This window comes from Oenanthe melanoleuca, chromosome 18, assembly GCF_029582105.1.
Source record: "Oenanthe melanoleuca isolate GR-GAL-2019-014 chromosome 18, OMel1.0, whole genome shotgun sequence".
Taxonomy (NCBI): Eukaryota; Metazoa; Chordata; class Aves; order Passeriformes; family Muscicapidae; genus Oenanthe; species Oenanthe melanoleuca.
The window spans coordinates 10,188,365-10,208,832 of NC_079351.1; the positions used below are offsets into that span (position 1 = coordinate 10,188,365).

The following is a 20,468-nucleotide window of genomic DNA, read 5'->3' on the forward strand; positions in this document are numbered from 1 at the left end:
TTTCTTGGCTGGGCTAAACTTGGGTTCAGAGGATGTTGTAATTTCTTAGGGTCTCTGTGAGCTTTAGACTTCATGTGAGCAGTACAGAGCAGGAGGATGCTGGCTTTTCCTGGCTGATGTCACCTCCTGGGAATGGCAGCCAACACTTTCCACATGTGTCTTCATGTGTGAAGCCAGAGCTGGCCTGGTCAGAGCCAACACTCTGGGTCATTTTAGCTCTGACCAGTGAAAAAAGCTTGGGGCTGAGGCTTTTCCTCCCTCCTACTCCAGTTTTAGGCAGAATTCAGCCTCTGCCCGAAGCCAGGAGAGTTCATGGTTAGACTGGCTGTGCCATTGTGGAAAATTTGAGCCTCCTTAAACAGGATCCAAAATTCAGGAGAGACTCTGGGGTTTTTCCCTTAAATCAGAAGTGATTTAAGTGTGTCCAGCACGAAACACTTTGCTTCAATAACAATTTCTGTGAGGAGTGCAGAGTAGCTGGAGCTGCTGCTGTCCTGTTCTGTCAGCTCCTGCCTTATGCTCCTTTGGCCAAAATTCCAGGTACATCAAGATTGGGGACAAGGAGTGTGCCTTGCACCCTGCCTTCCGTCTGATCCTGCACACCAAGCTGGCAAACCCGCACTTCCAGCCCGAGCTGCAGGCACAGTGCACCCTCATCGACTTCTCTGTCACCCGCCACGGCCTGGAGGAGCAGCTGCTGGGGGCTGTGGTGTGCCTGGAGAGGCCAGACCTGGAGGAGCTGAAGGTCAGACCTGGCATTGTCACTGGGAAAAAGTAGAAACCATCATAGCATCGTTATTAGACTTCTAATTTTATTATAATTAATATAATTATTAATAGTGTTGTAATTAATATTGTTATTATTGTTGTTGGTTTACACTGAGAGGCCAGACCTGGAGGAGCTGAAGGTCAGACCTGGCAGTTGTCACTGGGAAAAAGTAGAAACCATCATAGCATCGTTATTAGACTTCTAATTTTATTATAATTATTAATATTGATATTATTATTCTTATTAATATTGTTGTTGGTTTACACTGAGAGACCTGACCTGGAGGGGCTGAAGGTCAGCACCTGAGAGTTTAAACTGAGAGTAAGTAGACATCATCAGTAGCATTGTAATTACACTTATAATTTAGTTATAATTTAATTATAATTATTAATATTGTTGTAATTAATATTATTATTGTTGTTGTTGGTTTACACTGAGAGGCCTGACCTGCAGGAGCTGAAGGTCAGCACTGGGAATTGTCACTGGGAGCACACAGAAATCACCATTAGTGTTGCTACTATACTGTAGTTATATCATATATAATTTTATATATGATAAAATAATTACAATAATGATATTAATTGTTATTATAATTATTGTTATTGATATTATTATTATTATTATTATTATTCTTGGTTTACACTGAGAGGCCTGACCTGGAGGAGCTGAAGATCAGCACCTGGGAGTTTACACTGAGAGCAAGTCCTACAATCATCATTATCATATTTCATTTCATTTTTATTTTATTTTAATTTTTGCTAATTTTTATTTTGATTTTATTTTTAAAAAACAGCATTTCCCCAGCTTGCAGATGTTGCTCAGCTCCTCACAAAATCAGATTTCCCTTGTATGACAAACATTGAGGGTTTTTTTTCCTTCAGCCTTCCCTTTTCTTGGTATTTTGAGAACCCTTGTATTTAATTTTCAAGGTTTTTCTCCTAGAATTCTCTTTATTTTCTTCCTCCTCTTGTGACTGAAAGCTGAGTTTCTCATTACCTCAGTTTTTTTCTGGATTTCACTGATTTATTTTTGAAGCAGGATTAATCGCACTTAATTTTCAGCATTTGTGGTAAAGGATTCTCTCTGTAAATATTGTGAGGCTGGCAATGATATTTTTCTCTTCTGATTCTTCCTCCCACTTTATACAGCCCAAAATATTTTCTCTCTCTCTTAATAAGTATGGATTTAATTTCAAGGTAATTTTAGAAAGAAAATCCTCCCTTCTGATGACACCTTTAACAGTGGAACAAATATGAATAATCCTAAATATTTTCTGAGAGTGGGAATAAATTTACTGCACATATTCAGTCAGGCCAGGCTAGTTCTGTAAGAATCTTTCTATTTAATGAGGTTCTGAAGGTCCTTAGCTGGGCAGCCTTAATGAAGCATCGAGGCTAATGTGCTAATGAGCCAAAAGATGGCATCAGAAATACAAAATGAGCTGATTAATGTGTGAGCCAGGGGTGCTGTGCTGGTGCCACAAGGGACACAAAGCCTTGCTCAGTGCCCCCAGCACAATTCCTGTGGGATGTAAAAATGGGATGTCCCATTCTCCTTACCTGGAAGGATATTGAATTATTTCTCTCCAGCAAGAGAGCACCAGAACCTCTCCTTGTCACCCAGTTCCATCCTGCTGCAGCCCTGCTGCCTCAGGGAGGAGAAAACCAGCCTGGAACTCCAGATGTTCTGCTGGATGGGAACATAAAACCCAGGTCCCTGCTGGATTTAAAGCAGAGCTGTGTCTCCTTGGGCACAGTGAGGGGCTGGCAGTGCCACCTGTGACCAGGGGCTCTGCATCTTCTGCCCCCATGCCTTGGTTTGAAAAACCTGCTAAGAAAGGCAGGAGCCTTTTTTGAAATGGAAAATGTAAACCCCCTCCAAATTATTATAATTTTGAAATTAAGAGGCTTTCAGGCAAATATATGAGAATAGGAATAACAGTTTTTTACTAGGAAAAATTAAAATAGAAATGCAGTATTACACAGAACAATCCCAAACCCTGCCAGAGTCAGAATCCAAGCTGACACCCGTCAGTCAGTCAGGGTGTTGGCACAGTCCCATTCAATGGTGGCTGCATCCTCCTGCAGGGGCAGATGTGGTTCAGCTGGAGCAGTGCTCCTGGAGAAGGTGCAGTTTCCTCTGAAGCTCCAGGGATGATGTGCAAAGGTCTGGCTTTCCTCTGGAATCCAGTGGAAAGAAGGTCCCTTGGTGTCCAAATCTCAGTTTTTATCTGGGTAGGAAAGGCTTGGCTCCTGCCCTGGCTGGAGCATCTCCCAGTGGGATGATGGAATTTTATCAGTCATGCCCTGGGACTCACTGGCCATGAACAGGAGATATCTCCTGGAGGGAGGATGGGCTGTGGGAAGATAAAGATGATTGCCCAGCTGGTTTTTAACAGCTGGTAATAGAATACACACCCCTGGTCACATCCTGCATTGCAACCCAAGACACCCCAGGGCTGGGTCTGGAGCTCTTTGGAGGCCCAGAGTGAAATCTGGGATTCCACAAAGGTCACCCCTGCAGATATGTGTTAGTCCTTCCTTTCCACCCTGGGACTGAAAGGACAGTTATTTGGTGTGCAGGGAAGGTTTAGAGCTCTGGTTTGAGGGCAAGGGAAATGATTCCTAAAGCACTGCACAAAGATTCCTGAGCTCAAAGCACACCTTGTATGTGGAGCCCAGAATTTATTGCTGATAACCTAATCCAATTCAGCAAGCAGCTGTGATTAATCCAATTCTGATAACAGCTTTAAAAAATGTTTTCTCAACACAGTCTGCTTTCAAAATCTTTTTCTTCATTGATTCCCAGTTCAGTCTTTCTGTCCCTCCTGACAAACCATGTTAGGTCAAGGCAAGCAGGGCCTTCTCTCCCAGCTCACTGCAAACCCTTTCACTGGTTTTCTCTGCAATCCCCTGTGCTGAGGATGACTGTGGTCCCTGTGCTGGTGGCATTGCCAAGGTCCAGTTGTGTCCTCAGGGCTGGTTTCAGATACCTCCCACCTTCTCCAAATTTTGCTGTTTGGCTGAAATGTCTTAGTTGCCATTTGCCTCTAATTCCTTGTGTGTTTAGTGCTAGGAATAGCCTTAGGAAGGATGTTTTGGTGACTGTATCCCAAGCTCTGGGTGGATAAGCCATGAGTTAGGGGCCTGCTGTGTTGATTCAGAGGTAAAGTGTGAAATCCCTGTGCTGTCAGGCTGTCAGGAGAGCTGAGGTTCTCCCTCAGGTGCTCTGCAGAGTCAGATATTGAGAAGAAATCCTTCCCTGTGACAGTGGGCAGGCCCTAGCACAGGATGCCCAGAGAAGCTTTGGCTGCTCCATCCCTGGCAGTGCCCAAGGCCAGGCTGGACAGGCTTGGAGCAGCCTGGGATAGTGTGAGGTGTCCCTGCCATGGCAGAGGTGGAAAACGATGGTATTAAAGTCCCTTCCAACCCAAATAACTTTAGGATTCTGTGAAAACACGGGGAATTTTTCCCCCCTCTGATTTGTGCTGTTAAAATAACACAACAAAACCAGCAGAAGGGAAAAGGAAAAGTGGCTGCTGTGGCTGAGCTTGGAAGGCTCTGCCAGTGAATCCTGCAGAGCTGGCCTGGAGCTCTGATTACTTTTTTTTCCATGGAATGAGGTTTGGAAGTTACTCTGGGAGTAACTTATTTCCCAGAAGCAGCACTTTTCTCTGTGAGCTAATGAGCTGCACTGCAGAAATAAGGAATGATGACCTTGCTGTGCTGCAAGCCATGGCAGGATGAGGCTGCAGCACCCACAGGTGCTGGGGACACCCAGTCTGGGCATCTGAGGGTGCTCCCAGAACCTGTGTGGGGATCACAGGCAATTTGAACAAAAATCCACCCCCTCCTCATTAATAACTCCAGGGCTCACAGTCTGTGGTCTGCAAGAAGAGCTTGCAAAATATCATTTTTCAAGGCATGCTATGCTTGAATGACAGGAATGCACACAATTAGCCACATTAGTTTTCTGGTTCAAGGCTTGTGAAATATTTACCACCACCAGGAGCAAGCTCCTGTGTGTAAAGCCTAGAGAAAAGGCCTTTAAAGCATCCCTTTCCTGCTGAAATACCAAAGCAGACACACTTCAGTGCCTGCTCAGCAGAGCTGCTGTTAACATGGAATGAGGGCGTGCATGGAATTTCAGCCCATGTATTGAAAGGTGAGTTATTAATGAGAGAATCCCTCAATCTGCTGGAAAACCTCTAACAACAGAGCAAATGCTACAGACTCACTTCTGCATGGTGGCATTGGGAGAGCTGTAGGGATCCACATTTCTCCTTCCTGGGCTCCTCCAGACCCTGCAAGGGGACATATTTCCCAAAACTCTCTTTGGAGCATTACATCCTTGGCTTGTGGCACTGAGTCTGTCACGTACCAGTTGCCTAGGACTTGTCCCAGCTCCACATGCCCCACACCTGCTAGAGCTGCTGTCTTTTGCAGGGCTGTAAAACACTCTGCAAGTTCCTTGAATGTCTTGGTTTGTGTTAATAACACAGTCTGAGGTTTTGAACCAAGTATCACCCAGCAGTGTTTTCCATAGCAGCTGTTAGCACTGACTTCACCAGGCTTAGTCCAGCATCCCAATCAGAGCTTTCCCACAGGGTATTTCTGTGAGAGCTCTGAAAATAGATGCTCACAATAGGCACATATTGTGGAATGCCACAATAAAGCCAAGAGCCAGGAGTTTTCTCTAAGCAAAGACACAGAATAGGGGAGTTGCATCTCAAGGGAGAAAGCCTGTTCTGGAGGAGCAGCTCAGGAAGGAGCCAGGTGAGAGCCTTTGTTTCCACCATGACCAGTGCTCATGACTGGTGTTCCTGCAGGGGACAGGAGGTGGGACTGTGCCTGCAGAGCATGGAGAGGGCACTTCAGAGACATGGGAAGGGTTTGCTCTGTCATTCAGAAATCTGCCCATGCCACAGGAAGAGTTGTACTGGCCTGATCTGCTTGCCCATCTTTGTCAGGCCCAGCTTTAGCCCAGTAAGCCACTGGTGCCAGTGGGACCTCGAGGCCAGAGCAGAAATGGGAGCAGGACAAGAGGCCATGGCTTTGCCCTCAGTTCTGAGCCTGAGATCTCCCTGTGCTCACACTGGTACCCAAGGGACTTCACTGCTGGTTTTGCCATCAGGTTTTAACCCTATATTCCCCATTGCTGGTATGACTGCTGTGGGGTGGAGTGGTGAGAGCAGAGGTTCAGCAGGAGGACTGAGGAGCAGCAGGGACTCTCCAGGCTGACTGGACCCCAAGAAATGAGCTACAAAGACACAGGATATTGTTTGAGATGGACATAAAGATCTTTTCTTCCGGACTAATTTCCAGCATTTTCCTACATTTCTGTCAAAAGGCCCAGTTCTCCTGGTGCTTTTTGTGCTGTTCCAGGTTTCTCTGAGCTGCTAGCTTGTTGGATAAGAAGTGATCCCAGATCCCAGAATTCTGTCCATTGCCAGGAGCTGCAGAGAGCAGGAATCAGTACTACTGGACTATGGCAATTGTCAGTGGGAAGCCTGTTCCCATGTGAAGGTGATTAGTCCTTACTTTACCACATCCTTTACGGCTAAAACTTCCTGAATTTATTATTTGCAGTCAGATCTCACAAAACAACAGAATGGATTCAAGATCACCTTGAAAACGTTGGAGGACAACTTGCTCTCTCGGCTGTCATCAGCCTCTGGGAATTTCCTGGGAGACACAGAGTTGGTGGAGAACCTGGAGACCACTAAAAGGACAGCTGCAGAGATTGTGGAGAAGGTACAAAGACAGTGATAGCCTGGAGAAATGCATGTCTGTGGTCCTTTCAGGATTTCTGGAATGTAACCTCTGCTCTGCCCATCTCTGCTCCATCTGCTGAGCAGGGAATAGAAATGGGTATAAATTGTAAATGCTCTCCATTCTGGAGAGCTCCAGGCCATTTAGTTCTTTGGAGTTTTTTTGTGTTAAATGACCTATTTAAGACCAAGAGAAAACATTGGTGCCTGATGTGAAGACAATAAAATTTACACACTGTATCAAGGCAGCTTTAAAGTGCTCCAGCATAATCCTGGGTACATCACACTGCCTCAGTTAGGCTGGATTTTAGTGCTGACCAGGGACTGGAGTCTGTGGAGTTTGTGATCTTGGGTAAATCTGAAAGAACTCAGGTATTTCACACCCTTCCATTCCTCAGAGTAAAAATCAGCATCTGTGTGAGCTATGTGAGCACTGCCACCTGCCCAGCTGCCCTTGCTGCCAACATGGATTTAGGTAAATGCCCAGAGGTTTTCCCTTGCCTCTGAGGGAGCTTGGGAAGTGTGGTTCCCATGCCAGGATTTTCCCAGGACTCTGGTGAGGACGTTCAGCTGCTTCCATCTGCAGTCTCCCCATCTCCAGAGCCTGCACTTGCCCTCCCCCAGCCACTGGCCCATGTTCTGTCTGGAACTGCCTCTCTCTTCCCAGCCACTGACCAAGAAACTGAGTGATTCTCCCTCCATGTTAAAAATCAGAATTATTTTCCATTCATGGTTCATCAGGTGCATTCATCTCCCTGGGAATGGGTTGGTTGAACCCCCAAAGGGAGTGTTGAAGGGATTTTTTGGCATGGAAAGCTTGGCATCTCCCTCTTGAAGCAGGTGTTTTGGAAGTGCTTCACCTTCTAAACCAGCTGTGCTCTACAGCTGCTCACTGCCAGCAGTGCCAACAAGGCTTGAATTTTAGAGGTTGCACTTGGATTTTATGAGTTTATCCCCACCTGGAAAGCAGTGGAAGAGCCCTGTTAGAGGTTCAAGTCAAGCCTTAGTCTCCTTTTGATCTGTCTACCCAAAGAAAGGTGTTCAGCCAACATTTTCCTTGCTCTGGAAGTCCTCCCTGCTCTACAGATGAGGAGCATCTGTCTGCCCCAGCTCTGGCTCTGAGTTTGCCAGAACTGTTCATGAGTCCAGCTCATGGGGATGTGCAAACATGCCACAGATGGGGCTCATCCCACAGGTCCCACAGCAGGTGAAGGCTCATCCTGTGCTTCCTTGGGGTGCCCCAGCCAGGTGTGCTCACACAGCTCAGGTGACAGCCCAGGGCACCCTGTGGTGTGCCAGCAGGGGCTGTGTGGTGCTCTGCTGGCTTCTTCTGCCACAGGAAGCCTAGGAGGGGCTGGAGAGGGACTTCTTGCAGGACAAGGGGAAGAGCTTCAAGCTGAAAATGGGCAGATTTAGATCAGATTAGGAAGAAATTCTTGGCTGTGAGGGTGGGGAGGCCCTGGCATAGGTTGCCCAGAGAAGTTGTGACTGCCCATCCCTGGAAGTGTCCAAGGCTGGACAGGGCTTGGGGCAGCCTGGCATAAGGGAAAGTGTTCCTGAGTGGAATGAGAAGAGCTTTCAGGTCCATTCTAACTCAAACCATGTATGATCCCTTTGCATGGCTTGCTAGGCTGGCTGGGTCAGCACTGTCCCAGCAGCTCCTGCCCATGGTGTTAGACGTGCCTGTCCTCAGCCAGGGATTAAAATAAACCCCGGGAGGCTCTGGGATGTCACTTCTTGCTGCTGAGGTAGAATAAAAGAATGTGCAGGACCAAGGTGATGATGGGTTGGTGATTCTGCCAAGAAGATTTTCACATGTCCCTCAGAGCAGCTGCAGAGCCCTGCCCAGCGAGGTTTGGTGCTGCTGAGGAAAGGCAGCAGAGCTGTTACACGTGTTCCCCAGAGCCCTGGGGAAACTGCCTGAGAGCACTGGGGCTGCTCAGCCCAGCCTTGTTAATGGCCTGCACAGGGAGGGGGCAATTAACACTCATTGATTGAGAAACTCATTGATGAGAAAATCAATTCCAGTTAGCAAAGAGCAGGGAACCTAGGGAGGAGTCTGGAGGGGACTCAGGAAAACAGGGAATTGGGCAACTAAGTGCAAAATGCAGTAAAATGGAAGGTTCCAGAGAGAGAGGATGCTGGGGAGGGCAGCTCCAGCCTGGCAGAGTCTGGTCCCAAGGTCCCACTTGTGGATTGCCCTGATGACTTTGTGGCCAGTGTCCACTCTGCTGCAGCCTGGAGAGGCTCCTGGAGCAGAGGCTGGGCAGTGCCCCAGGAATCAAGCAGGGATTTATCCCAAGGCTCCAAAGGATTCACCTTGGGCAGTGCCAGAGCCCGGCCGTGGCTCCACCCAAGATGGAGCCAAGATGGATCCGAGTCACCAGTTCTCACACTTGCATCACTTTGGCTCCATTTCCATCTTGGCTTCACTGTCCAATCCCAGCTCCAGCTCCTGCACTCCCATCCTCCCACATTCTCTCCTCCATTGCTGCTGCTTGCACTTTTTGGGGCTGAAGCTGCAGCTTCAGGTGTCCTTGGTTGTGGGGCTGGAAAAGGATTGTTTTGTGTGCCTGAGCTGGGAGGAGAACTTGTGACACTTTGTGTGGAGTTCAGAGTCACACACCAATGCACTGCAGAGTCTGGGAATATGAAAGCTGAAAAGTAAGGCCTCACTGGCAGGGCTGCAGCCCCAGTCAGGGGTGCTGTGACAGTTCTGTTGTTTCCCTGCAGGTGCAGGAGTTTAAGGTGACAGAAGCCAGGATTAATGAGGCCAGGGAGCAGTACAGACCTGCAGCCTGCCGTGCTGCCCTGCTCTTCTTCACCATGACCGAGCTCCACTCCATCCACCCCATGTACCAGTTCTCCCTGAAGGTACCTGCCCTCTCTGCCTCCTGCCCTCTCTTTGTGGGTTCATCAAACGGCAATTGCAGAGTCACAGTGCTACAGAATCACAAAAGGTTTCAGTTGGAAGGGGCTAAAGCCCATCCTGTTCCACCCCTGCACATCACACCTTCCACTGTCCCAGGTTGCTCCAAACCCTGCCTAGAAGAAGTTGCAGCTTTAATATTCTATTAAATGGAAAACTTTTCTTTTTGTCATATAAAGAAGGTGTTTTGGGGGATGGAGGGTTAAATGAGCATCCTGGTCTACAGCTTCTTCCAAACAATTTCTTACCTTGACAAGTGACCTGGAAAAAGGAATTGAGGAGAGACAACAAAATGGTGAGCCTCATCCACAAAGAAGCTTTTCCTTTTGCTATCTACAACTTGTTTGTTGAAGTAATTTTATCAGAAGAAATGCAGAGAGTATCTTTTGTGCCTTTTGAAAGATTCATCCCTCGCCCATACATAATAGATACAGGGGTTCCTGAGGTTTCACCTTTCATCTGTGTCTCCCATAGTTAGTTTGTTTTATGTTTTCCAGTGAACATTAGCAGCGTGTATAAATACATAGAAAATTATTGGGGGAAATGTTTTTATCTAATAAATTTTGATGACAGATCATAAAACATTGTGTAAAGATGCACAGGGATGATTTTGGAATACTTGCCACACAGCTGGGAGCCCATTATAAATTAGAACACAGAGATTTATGTGCTGCTCTGCAGCATGTTTTAACACAATTTAAAGAAACGTTAAGCAGGAAAATGCATTCTGAAATTACTTAATAATGCATTCAGTATCAATGTTACTTTAATTTGTTGAGGCATGATTTTTCCTTTGTAGAACTCTAAAAATAAGGCTACCAACACAGTCATGCCTTGTCCAGTTGTTGCCATCAGTGTGTATTGGCCTGGTTATTTCCTTCAGCTGGGCCCAGCATTGCCAAGCAGAGTTTGGGCTTCATGCTCTTGTTCATTTTCTTTTTCCAGTTTCACTGGTAATTTACTCTTCGCTTTTAATTTGGATGACTATGAAAGTTTTTTGTCTTTTCTCATTTAGATCAGAAATGTTGTTTTAATAATCCTTAAGCTCTTATATAAGAGGGTTGTTCTTGATGTAGACACCCACCCTTGAGGGGACTTCAATGACTGCTTCAGCTCTCTGCTCCCTGCTCTTCTCAGCCCATCCTTTGCTGGATTCAGACAGTAAAACACTCATGGGACTTTAATTTTTATTTTAAATGTGTTTATGTGGGTGTATTGCTCTTCTCTGAGTTGAACTATTTGTGCAATAGGAGATGTGCTTTCCTCCTCTGCTCCACTCTGGTAAGACCCCAGCTGGGGTAGTGCCAAGGCTGGGATCCTCAGCACAGGAAAGGTGTGGCCATGACTGAGCAGGTCCAGAAGAGCCACAGACATGATCCAAGAGCTGGAGCCCCTCTATGGAGCCAGACTGGGAGAGCTGGAGAAGAGAAAACTCCATGGAGAGCTCAGAGCCCCTTCCAGGGCAAAAAGGGACTCCAGGAGAGCTGGAGAGGGACTGGGGATGGGGATGGAGGGACAGGACACAGGGAATGGATTCAGACTGGCACAGGGCAGGGATGGATGGATGGATGGATGGATGGATGGATGGATGGATGGATGGATGGATGGATGGGATACTGGGAAGGAATTGTTCTGTGGCAGGGTGGGGAGGGGCTGGGATGGAATTCCCAGAGCAGCTGTGGCTGCCCCTGGATCCCTGGCAGTGCCCAAGGCCAGGCTGGACACTGGGGCTGGAGCAGCTGGGACAGTGGAGGTGTCCCTGCCATGGCAGGGGTGGCACTGGGTGCATTGGTTGTATTGGAGATTTTTCCCATGGAAACCATTCTAAAATCTGTTTCCTCTGGGAACTTTCCTCTCTGTTGGTTCCACATTTGCAGAGAAAGTGGCTGTGTCATCCCAGTGGGGCACACTGGGCACAGAAACATTCCCTGGACCCTTGTGCCCTGTCTGTGCCCCAGGGGATGTCACCTCTGCCAGGCTCTGTGTCCCTGAGGAGCAGCCTCAGGCAGAGCCAGGGGCTGGTTGGTCTCTGGGTGTTCCCCACGATGCAGGACCTGAGTTGGCATCGCTGTGACACCTCAGGGACACCCCGGGATGTGCAAAGGGCATCTCCCACATCCCCTCCCGCTGTGTCTCCCCTCCAGGCATTCCAAGGGGTGTTCCAGAAGGCCATTGAGAGGGCAGCTCCAGCTGACAGCCTGCCAGGGCGGGTGCAGAGCCTCACTGACAGCATCACCTTCTCCGTGTTCCAGTACACGGCCCGGGGGCTCTTCGAGAGGGACAAACTGACCTTCAGTGCCCAGCTCACCTTCCAGGTACCAGCAGCACCTGTGAGCCAGGGCTCAGTGCCAGAGCAGCCCATACAGGGGCTGGGGGCTTGATTGGCTTCTCTGCATCTCTTGGAATCACAGAATCATCTGAGAAAGGCCCTCCCAGACCACTGAGTCCACCCGATCCCCACCTTGTCCCCAGCCAGGGCTCTGAGTGCCACATCCAGACCTTCCTTGGACACCCCCAGGGATGGGCACTCCAACCCTCCCTGGGCATTTCCAATTCCTGACCTCCCTTTCCATGGGGAAATTCCTGCTGCTGATCCACCCTGAGCCTGCCCTGCCCAGCCTGGGGCTGTTCCCTCTCCTCCTGTCCCTGTTCCCTGTTCCCACAGCCCGACCCCCCCGGCTGTCCCCTCCTGGCAGGGAGTTGTGCAGAGCCACAAGTTCCCCCTGAGCCTCCTTTTCTCCAGGCTGAGCCCCTTCCCAGCTCCCTCAGCTGCTCCTCACAGGATTTATTCCTGCCAGTAACAGGCACAGATGCTGTGTTGGATTTGAATTATGCTGACAAAGGTTATTTGAGAGAGTAATTCCTGCTTGCAGGACCTGCAAAAAAAGGCAAAGCAAATTGGACTGGAAGGCCTCTTGCATTGACCCTAAAGCAGAGCTTGCTGCAGACCTGCTGTCCCATGTCCACAGTGTTTGTGTGATTTTTGGTGTCCAATCTGGCTCTGCTGCCAGGGCCTTCTCCTCAGGGTGTTCCCCACCTACCCAAAACTCAGCCTTTACCATGTGGTTTTCCCAAATTTTTTCCTGTCCTGTTGCGAATCTCCACACTCATTCCTGGCCCTCTTTTGGGACACTCAGAGCTCCTACCTGGTGTGTCCATCTCACCTCTCCAGCACAGGGCACTTTGGACGTTTCAGCCATACATTTTTCAAGCATGTTAATTGAATAACAAATCTGCTGGAGTTTGTTGCTGCTCTGGATCCTGGCTGCTCTAGGATATCTTGTTTGTTTGGAATTACAGATACTTCTGATGAATAAAGAAATCAACCCAGCAGAACTGGATTTCCTGCTCAGATACCCAGCACAGCCTGGAGTCACGAGCCCTGTGGAGTTCCTGTCTGACCATTCCTGGGGAGGAATCAAGGTACCTGATCCATGGGAAATCAGCTCCCCTTATCTCCTCTAAAAACCCTTCAGCTCTTTAGGGGGTGCTTGTGGCATTTGGTGAACAAAGGTCTGCCTTTGAGGGGCAGCAAACAAGGCCACAGACATGGAGAGCTCTGCAGGTCCAGCACTGATTTTGAGAGCTCTTCCTGTGCCCTCGTGTGTGTCCAGCCTGAGACTCTCAGGGGTTTGTGGCTGTGGTTTGTAAAGGACATGGAGATGCCCCTGTATTTGGGAATTTCTGCAGGGATGTGCTGGGGTTGGAGCTGTGACAGCTGCCAGACCTGCAGGGAAATTCTGTCATGGCAGGTCTGGCACCTGCCATGTGTTTGGAGTGAGAGGGGAGGAAAATCATCCCAAAAAGATGAGAATTATCCCATACTTGTTCCTCTTTGTCAACAAATGTGCATTGTGCTGGGTTTGGACCTGATTCAGCAGGGTGGGGTTTGTTTTCTGAAAAGGATCCAAATATTCTCCACCTTGGGCCTGTTCATTCCCACCTTGCTGGAGCTGGGATTGTGTCTCTTGTCTGACAGTGCTGCTGATCAGCCTCTGGCTCCTGTGGTGATGGAAGAATTTTATTTACAGCATGTATTCTCTGTGGGACTTGAGGACATGGGTTAGTGCTGCTGCTGGGTTGATGGTTGGATGTGGTGATCTTAGAGGTCTTTTCCAACCTTTAAGATTCTGTGAGTCTCTCTCACTCCTGTCATGCCCAAGGATGCCTTTGTCACCTGCCTGCAGGTGATACATTCTCCAAACAAACACCTGCTGGGTTTGCAGTGACTTTTCTTTCCTGTGCTGCCAGTCCCACTCCATGTGGCTGAAATGGCCTTTCCTGTTTCCTGGGTGATTCCCTTCCAGACAGCTCTTCCCACTCAGTTCCCTCTTCCCACTGTGGCTTTGGGCTTTGTGGGTCTGTGCTTGAGGTGGAAACTGTGATGCACAAATGCTGCTCTGCATGGGAAGGTTTCCAGGTGTGCTGAACACCTCAGGTGTGCCCAGCCTGCATCCAGGAGCTGCACATCTCCAGGAGCCACTGCCCATCTCCAGGAGCCACTGCCCAGTAATCTGCACTCATTTCATGAATTTCAGGACTTTCTAATAGTGAACTCTGCATTATCAGATACTGAATACCCTTCAGATTGTCTTTTGTGAGGACTGCAGTGTTGATTTTACTACAAATAATATGGTTGATGTCAACTTTTATTAGTGTTTGTGTTGATGTCTGTTGGTTTATTAGCCTTTGAGGTTTTGGCAATTCTAGTTACTTGAGGCATGGGTTTAGTTAAATCATGTTTTGTCACAGACTGCTATAATTAGGTTAATTAGTCATGGCTTCTACACAGCTTATTAGCAGACTAAAATCTCCTTTTCTTATATCAAGAAGATTAAATGCTATAATAAATTGTTTCTTCAACAAAGCTTGAGCAAAGTACACTTCAGATTTATATTTCAAATTCAAAATGAAATTTAGCATTCTGATGATTTTTCACAGAAACATTGCAAAAGCTCCAGCCCAAAGGACTCCTTTTGCCAGGGGGTTCTGGCCAAAATAGTGCCAAAAGAAATCAATATTGATATTTGTGGCCCATTCTGAGCCTCCCACTTTGGGCACATTAACTTCCAAGGAAACCTCATTAAATGTTGAAGGCTCTGGGCATGTAACTGGCCTTGTGTGGCTTGACTTATTATTTATTGTTGGGGGTTGATTAATAATATATAGAGGCCAATAATCCTTTGCAGTTGTGTGGCTGTTTGCAGCTTGTGGTGCTGGAGCATCTCATTTAGGAAACACTCATTTATGATTTAGTTTTCCAGCTTCTTTCAAGATCAGCACAAAGTTTCACAGAGCCTTTTGCTGTAACATGGATGCCAGGGAAGGTTGGTATTCACCCCTGGATGAAGAAATCCACAGCCCTGGCCACAAGGATGTGGTTTGTAGGGGAAGTTAATAACTTGTATTATATCTGCTGAAAGACTTGGGAAAATAGGCACATTTCAGGCTATTTGGTGCTTCTTTAAAGCTGAAACAGGAATTGAATTCAAGTTAAAGGCTGAGGAAAGCTGCTCTGAGCTTGGCTTGATTCTGTTCATCAGTCAGATGTGTGGGAGGGAATGGAACCTGTGGAGCCCCTGTGGAGGAGCTTTGCTTGGCTCTGGAGCAGGGGAGGTGTTAGCAAAGGGCACAGTCATTGCCTCGGTGCCAGTCCTGCCTCTGGCTTCCTGAGGGTTAGTGAGAGCAGGAAGGGGACAGAATTTGGTCATTTAATTAAAGCAGAGCTTTGCTGAGTGGCTTTGGTGCTCAGTGGAATTGGTCATTTCAGTCCTAAGGCCTCTCATTTGCAGGGGCTTAGCAGTGATCCCTCGAGAAGGCAAAAGTGTTCTTTTGCTCCTATAATGAGGTTTTCTGCCTCTTTTCAATTTCCTTTATTGCAGCCTGTTGTACTGTGCTCCCCCTCTGTGCTCCCAGTGTCTGCCTTGAAAGTTTTTATTTCTGTTGCTACTTCTGAAAACATTTTCTGTGTCCATGCACAGCTGGCCATTTCTCCTGGCTGGGCTGGTGGTTTCCTCACCAGTAAATATGTGGACACACCTCAGAGCACAGTGCTGCTGGAGCTGTGGCCACAGCCAGGTGCAAATGGCATTTGGGAATTCTCATGGTGTGATTGAATTAACACAGAATCCATGCAGAGATTGTCCTCTGGAGGGTGAGTATTCTCTGATTCATCTCTGACTTGATGCTTTGTGGTCCCTTGAACCCTGTGTGAAGCCCAGGCTGCCCTGTAGAGCCATTCTTGGTGATCCCCAGAGCAAGGACAGACAGCTCCTGTCATGGCTCTTCTCTGAGCACAACATTGAAATGACACCATTTGGTTTTAGGGTTGCTTGGTCTTTCAGGCTGTATCCAGATGAACCAGTAAGATGAGCCAGCAGTTGTTTGGTGCCCTGGCAGCAGCTGAGTGCACACAGTGAAACTCCCAAACCAGAGCCAGCTCACCTCCCCTGGGCAGCCCTGCAGTGTCCTGCCCTGGCTCATGCCCAGCCATTTCCTGAGAGCAGGAGAGTTCACCAGAAACAAAGGAGAGCCAGCAGGACTCTGGCAAATTGTGGCTCACCCTGAGCTGTGCCTGGCCACTTCTGGAGGCACAGCCCGAGGAGCAGATCAGCAGGGAGGGAGCAGCACCTTCCCTGGCTGTGCTGGGCTCTGAGACACACAGGCAGAAACTCCTTGTGCCCAAGTCTGACCCAGCCTTGCTCTGCAGCAGCCCTTGGCTGTGGGTTTAGGCCTGAGCTTAGACCCTGTGCCCAGCAGGGGCTCAGGCACAGCCTCACACTTGGCACAGTCCCACCTTCTGCCCAGGCCAGGCTGGTGTTGCCAGGGGTGTGTGCCTGACAGAGACCACCTGAGCCTGCCCTGGGTGAGCTGGGCTCTTCTCCAGCCCCAGCCCTGCTGATGCAGCCAAGGGCTGTGCCCTCCTGCTCTTCACTGCCAGGTTGCCTTGGCCAAAACCAAAACCAGGAGAAGGTGAGGGTTGTTCTGGAGGGACCCCAGTCATCCCAGCTGCCAGCTTCTCCCAGCTGCAGCCCCTCCATGGTGCCCTGTGGTCCCTGCTCCCCGTGGGGCACGTGGCTGTCCCCGTGTCCAGCTGCCCCCGGCAGCCTGGGCTGGGATGAGCATTTCCCCAGGCTGATTTCCTTTGTGATATTTCCTGCTATGCCTCTTCAGTGCTGAATGCAGATGTGTCCCATGGGATAAGTGCAGCAAGTTAATGCACAGCAGGAGTACACCTGGCCAGCTTGGATTACTTCTTATCCCAATCATTTCCCTCATCTTTTTCTGAAGAGGAAGAATTTTCATTATGTAGATATGAAAACGCCACTGAAAGGGCATTGTTTAATAAATGTGATGTTGAATAATGAGCTCTAAATACTGAATTCAGCTTTCGAGGAGGAGAACAGCCCTAGACAAAGTCGTATATTAACTCCATATTTATAATTTTGCAGAATGCAGATGATAAGATTGCATATGCAGCTTATGAGATAAAATACCAAATCATAGATTTTGCATTTAAGAAAACCGGAATTTATTTATTTATTTTGGGACAAAAGAACAAAAATCTCTCTTCCAACTTTCACTTCTTGCACTTTTTAGATGAGGAAATTTTTCATTCTTCTCCAAGATTCATTGTGACACAATCTGCTGCATACATTGTGCTTTTTGTGCATATGCAATGTCCTTTGATCAGGCTGGTCAGACAGGAAAGGCTCACAGCTCACAGCTTCCCTTCTACATTCAGAATTATTATTATGCCAGAAAATCATAGTCTTAATTAAATATCTTCCATTAACTCAGTTCTTCAGATGTACAGCCTTTTAGAATATCTTTGATAGAAAACATTGATTGTGACACTTCAATGGGCATTTATCTGCTCTCATCTAGAAGTTTCCTAAGGACATTCTTCTGTCCTCTGTATCAAGTCTCAGAGAAATATTCCCAATGTCTCACAGAAATGCTGCTTGAGAAGGTTTTAGCTTTTTTTTTCCCCTTTTCTTTTCTAACCTGCTGGCTAACGATCTGATGCTTATCTGAAATATGGCAGAGATTGTGATCACATCAAATATTTAAGGACGCACTTTGTCGGTTTGATTGCAGAGTGGAAATTGAGTTTTTTCTGGATGCTCTACAGCCTCTGTCTTTCCCTCTCAATCCTCCCTGACACAAAGCCTGCTGACAGCTGAGCATTTGTAATGTAAAAGCCTCTTCACCCTTAAATGGAAGGAAAGGGAAGTAATGGCTTCATCCTGCCCTTGGGTCACACCAACCCCAGGCTGGGGCAAAGGGACTGGAAAACTGGGAAAGGCCCTGGGGGTGCTGGAGACAGAGGCTGGACGTGAATCCAGGGGTTCCCAGGTGGGCAAGTGGCACCTGGGCTGTGGCAGCAGGGCCTGGGCAGTGCCCATCCCCTGTGCTGGCACTGCTGGGGCACCTCCAGTGCTGGGGCAGCTCTGGGACACTCAGGGCAGGAAGGACATGGAGGGGCTGGAGCGTGTCCAGGGCAGGGAACAGAGCTGGGAAGGGTCTGGAGCAGCTGAGGGAGCTGGGAAGGGGCTCAGCCTGGAGAAAAGGAGGCTCAGGGGAACTTGTGGCTCTGCACAACTCCCTGCCAGGAGGGGACAGCCGGGGGGGTCGGGCTGTGGGAACAGGAACAGGGACAGGAGGAGAGGGCACGGCCATGTGGATGTGGCATTTGAGGACCTGGTGATCTTAGAGGTCCTTTTTAACCTGAACAATTCTCTGATTCAGTGCTACAGGACCTGTTGGAGCTCCTCCCTGTGTGGCAGAGCCCTCTCCCTGTTTCCTTTCCCTGGCTGTGGTGGTTCATTTGAGGAGCTGTGGAGATTGCAGACCCAGTGCTCAGCTCCACTTTGACTGGCAGTGACCTCTGGAACCCTGGGGTTAAAAACAGAGCTTTCCCTGGGTTGGGGTACATGAGGTGGCCTTTTTTGGAGGCTCTCATGGTCAGTTTTGTTCCCACAATGTGAGCACAGAGCATCAGTGGAGCCCAGTACCCCAAACAGAGCCCTGGGACACCCTCTGCCCTTCACTCAGAGATGGCTTCTGCTGCAGTTTGGGATGATCTTTGAGTGTTGCATTCCAGGGTGTGCACCTTGTGGGGACAGGATAGAGGGGAGTGGTAAGAAGTGCCAGACACCTGAAAAGACAACTGTGAGAAGAGATTGAGGAGAGGGAAAGTGGAAAAGTTACACCTGAGGACCTCAAGACTGAGAGGCCAGGAGGGTCTGATCCCCAAGAATGCCCTCTGGAAGGGAAAAGGCAGTTGGCTCCCTGTGTCAGTAATGGGAAGAAATATGCAGGAAATATCCACAGCAGGCAGTGGAAAGTGTCTGTGACCCAGGGCAGGGCTGGCACTGGGTGCTGCAGCTCCATCCCTGAGGCTCTTGGAGCAAGGCTGGGGAGATCTCAGGGCTGGGGAGGATTTCAGGGCTGGGGAGGATCTGAGGGCTGGGGAGGATCTCAGGGCTGGGGAGATCTCAGGGCTGGGGAGATCTCAGGGTTGGGGAGATCTCAGGGCTGGGGAGGATCTCAGGGCTGGGGAGGATCTCGGGGCTGGGGAGATCTCAGGGTTGGGGAGATCTCAGGGTTGGGGAGATCTCAGGGTTGGGGAGGATCTCAGGGTTGGGGAGATCTCAGGGTTGGGGAGGATCTCAGGGTTGGGGAGATCTCAGGGTTGGGGAGATCTCAGGGCTGGGGAGGATCTCAGGGCTGGGGAGATCTCAGGGCTGGGGAGGATCTCGGGGCTGGGGAGATCTCAGGGTTGGGGAGATCTCAGGGTTGGGGAGATCTCAGGGTTGGGGAGGATCTCAGGGTTGGGGAGATCTCAGGGTTGGGGAGGATCTCAGGGTTGGGGAGATCTCAGGGTTGGGGAGGATCTCAGGGCTGGGGAGGATCTCAGGGCTGGGGAGGATCTCAGGGCTGGGGAGGCTCTTGGGGCTGGGTGCCCCAGCTCTGTGAGGAGCAGCTCTGCAATTCATTCCCTCTCTCACCTCTTCTTGAGGCCAGTCCTGCTCTGGTGCCACCATGGAACCTCAGGTGAGACCATCATGGTGAAGAAGCCTCATCAGGGGATGAGTCCATATATCTGTGTCCATTATCAGGACACAGCCATGGACCCTGAGAGCTTTCCAGAACACCTGGAACAGCTGCTCCAGCTGAATTCTTGCAGACAGTGGGACATCTTTTCTCTTTCAGTTTTGCTGTGTGTTGGCCCATCTGGGATTTATAACAACCAAATCCAGGAAAGTTTTCACAAAAACCTTTCAGCTGCTCTTGGGGACCCATGCCCAGCTTCTGGTTCTGGCTGTGTGTCCCTGATTTGCTGAGAGGCATCCAAGAGTGAAGAGGAAAGATGGAAAACATGTTTTAGGAGAACAGCCTGACTTTGCAAGGCCCGTTCTCAAACCCACTTGAACAACCTTTTTAGAAAATGCAGAGAAAATGTCACCATGAACCCATCTGGGAAACATCTCAGGCAAAATGAGGGAAACATGGTGGGTGGGTGGTTGTAAGCAATGAGGAAACAAAGATTGTGACTAAGTCTCATTTTTGTTACTGACCTTTCCCATCAAGTGGAGCTGGCTCTAAGAACACACTGGTAGGAAGGAGATGAGTGCTGGAGCTGTTGTTCCCTAATTTATGGTATTTCACTGGGAATTTTCTGAGGAAAGGTGCTGAGATCCAACCCATCCCTCACCAGACTGCTTGGGATGTCCAGCCTGCATGTTGTGATGCCCTGGGACCCTGCAGATAAACAGGGTGGGTTTGTACAGTGATGTGTGAGGCTCTGCACACCTTCTGTCCCCATTAAAATGTAGAAGCAGCAAGGAGGAGTTTGAAGGGAGACAGGGGCAAGTGCCTTGAGCTTGTCAGTCAAATTTTGTGAAAGAAATAAGGAGGGTTAAAATAACATTTTTGTGTTGAAAGGTGATTGAAGCTTGACAAACCCCATCAAATGTTTATTTTCACCTTTGGAG

The 20,468-nt window shown here is 48.8% G+C and overlaps 1 protein-coding gene across 1 annotated transcript in view; it reads left to right on the top strand.

Moving 5' to 3' along the window:
- Window positions 1–20,468, top strand: part of DNAH9 (dynein axonemal heavy chain 9) — a 163,537-nt gene that overhangs the window by 98,820 nt on the left and 44,249 nt on the right. Inside the window, exons 52-56 of the mRNA XM_056506187.1 lie at window positions 541–745; window positions 6,358–6,522; window positions 9,273–9,413; window positions 11,613–11,783; window positions 12,769–12,891. Of these exons, the coding sequence (XP_056362162.1) occupies window positions 541–745; window positions 6,358–6,522; window positions 9,273–9,413; window positions 11,613–11,783; window positions 12,769–12,891 (805 nt within the window). The remainder of the gene's footprint in view (window positions 1–540; window positions 746–6,357; window positions 6,523–9,272; window positions 9,414–11,612; window positions 11,784–12,768; window positions 12,892–20,468) is intronic.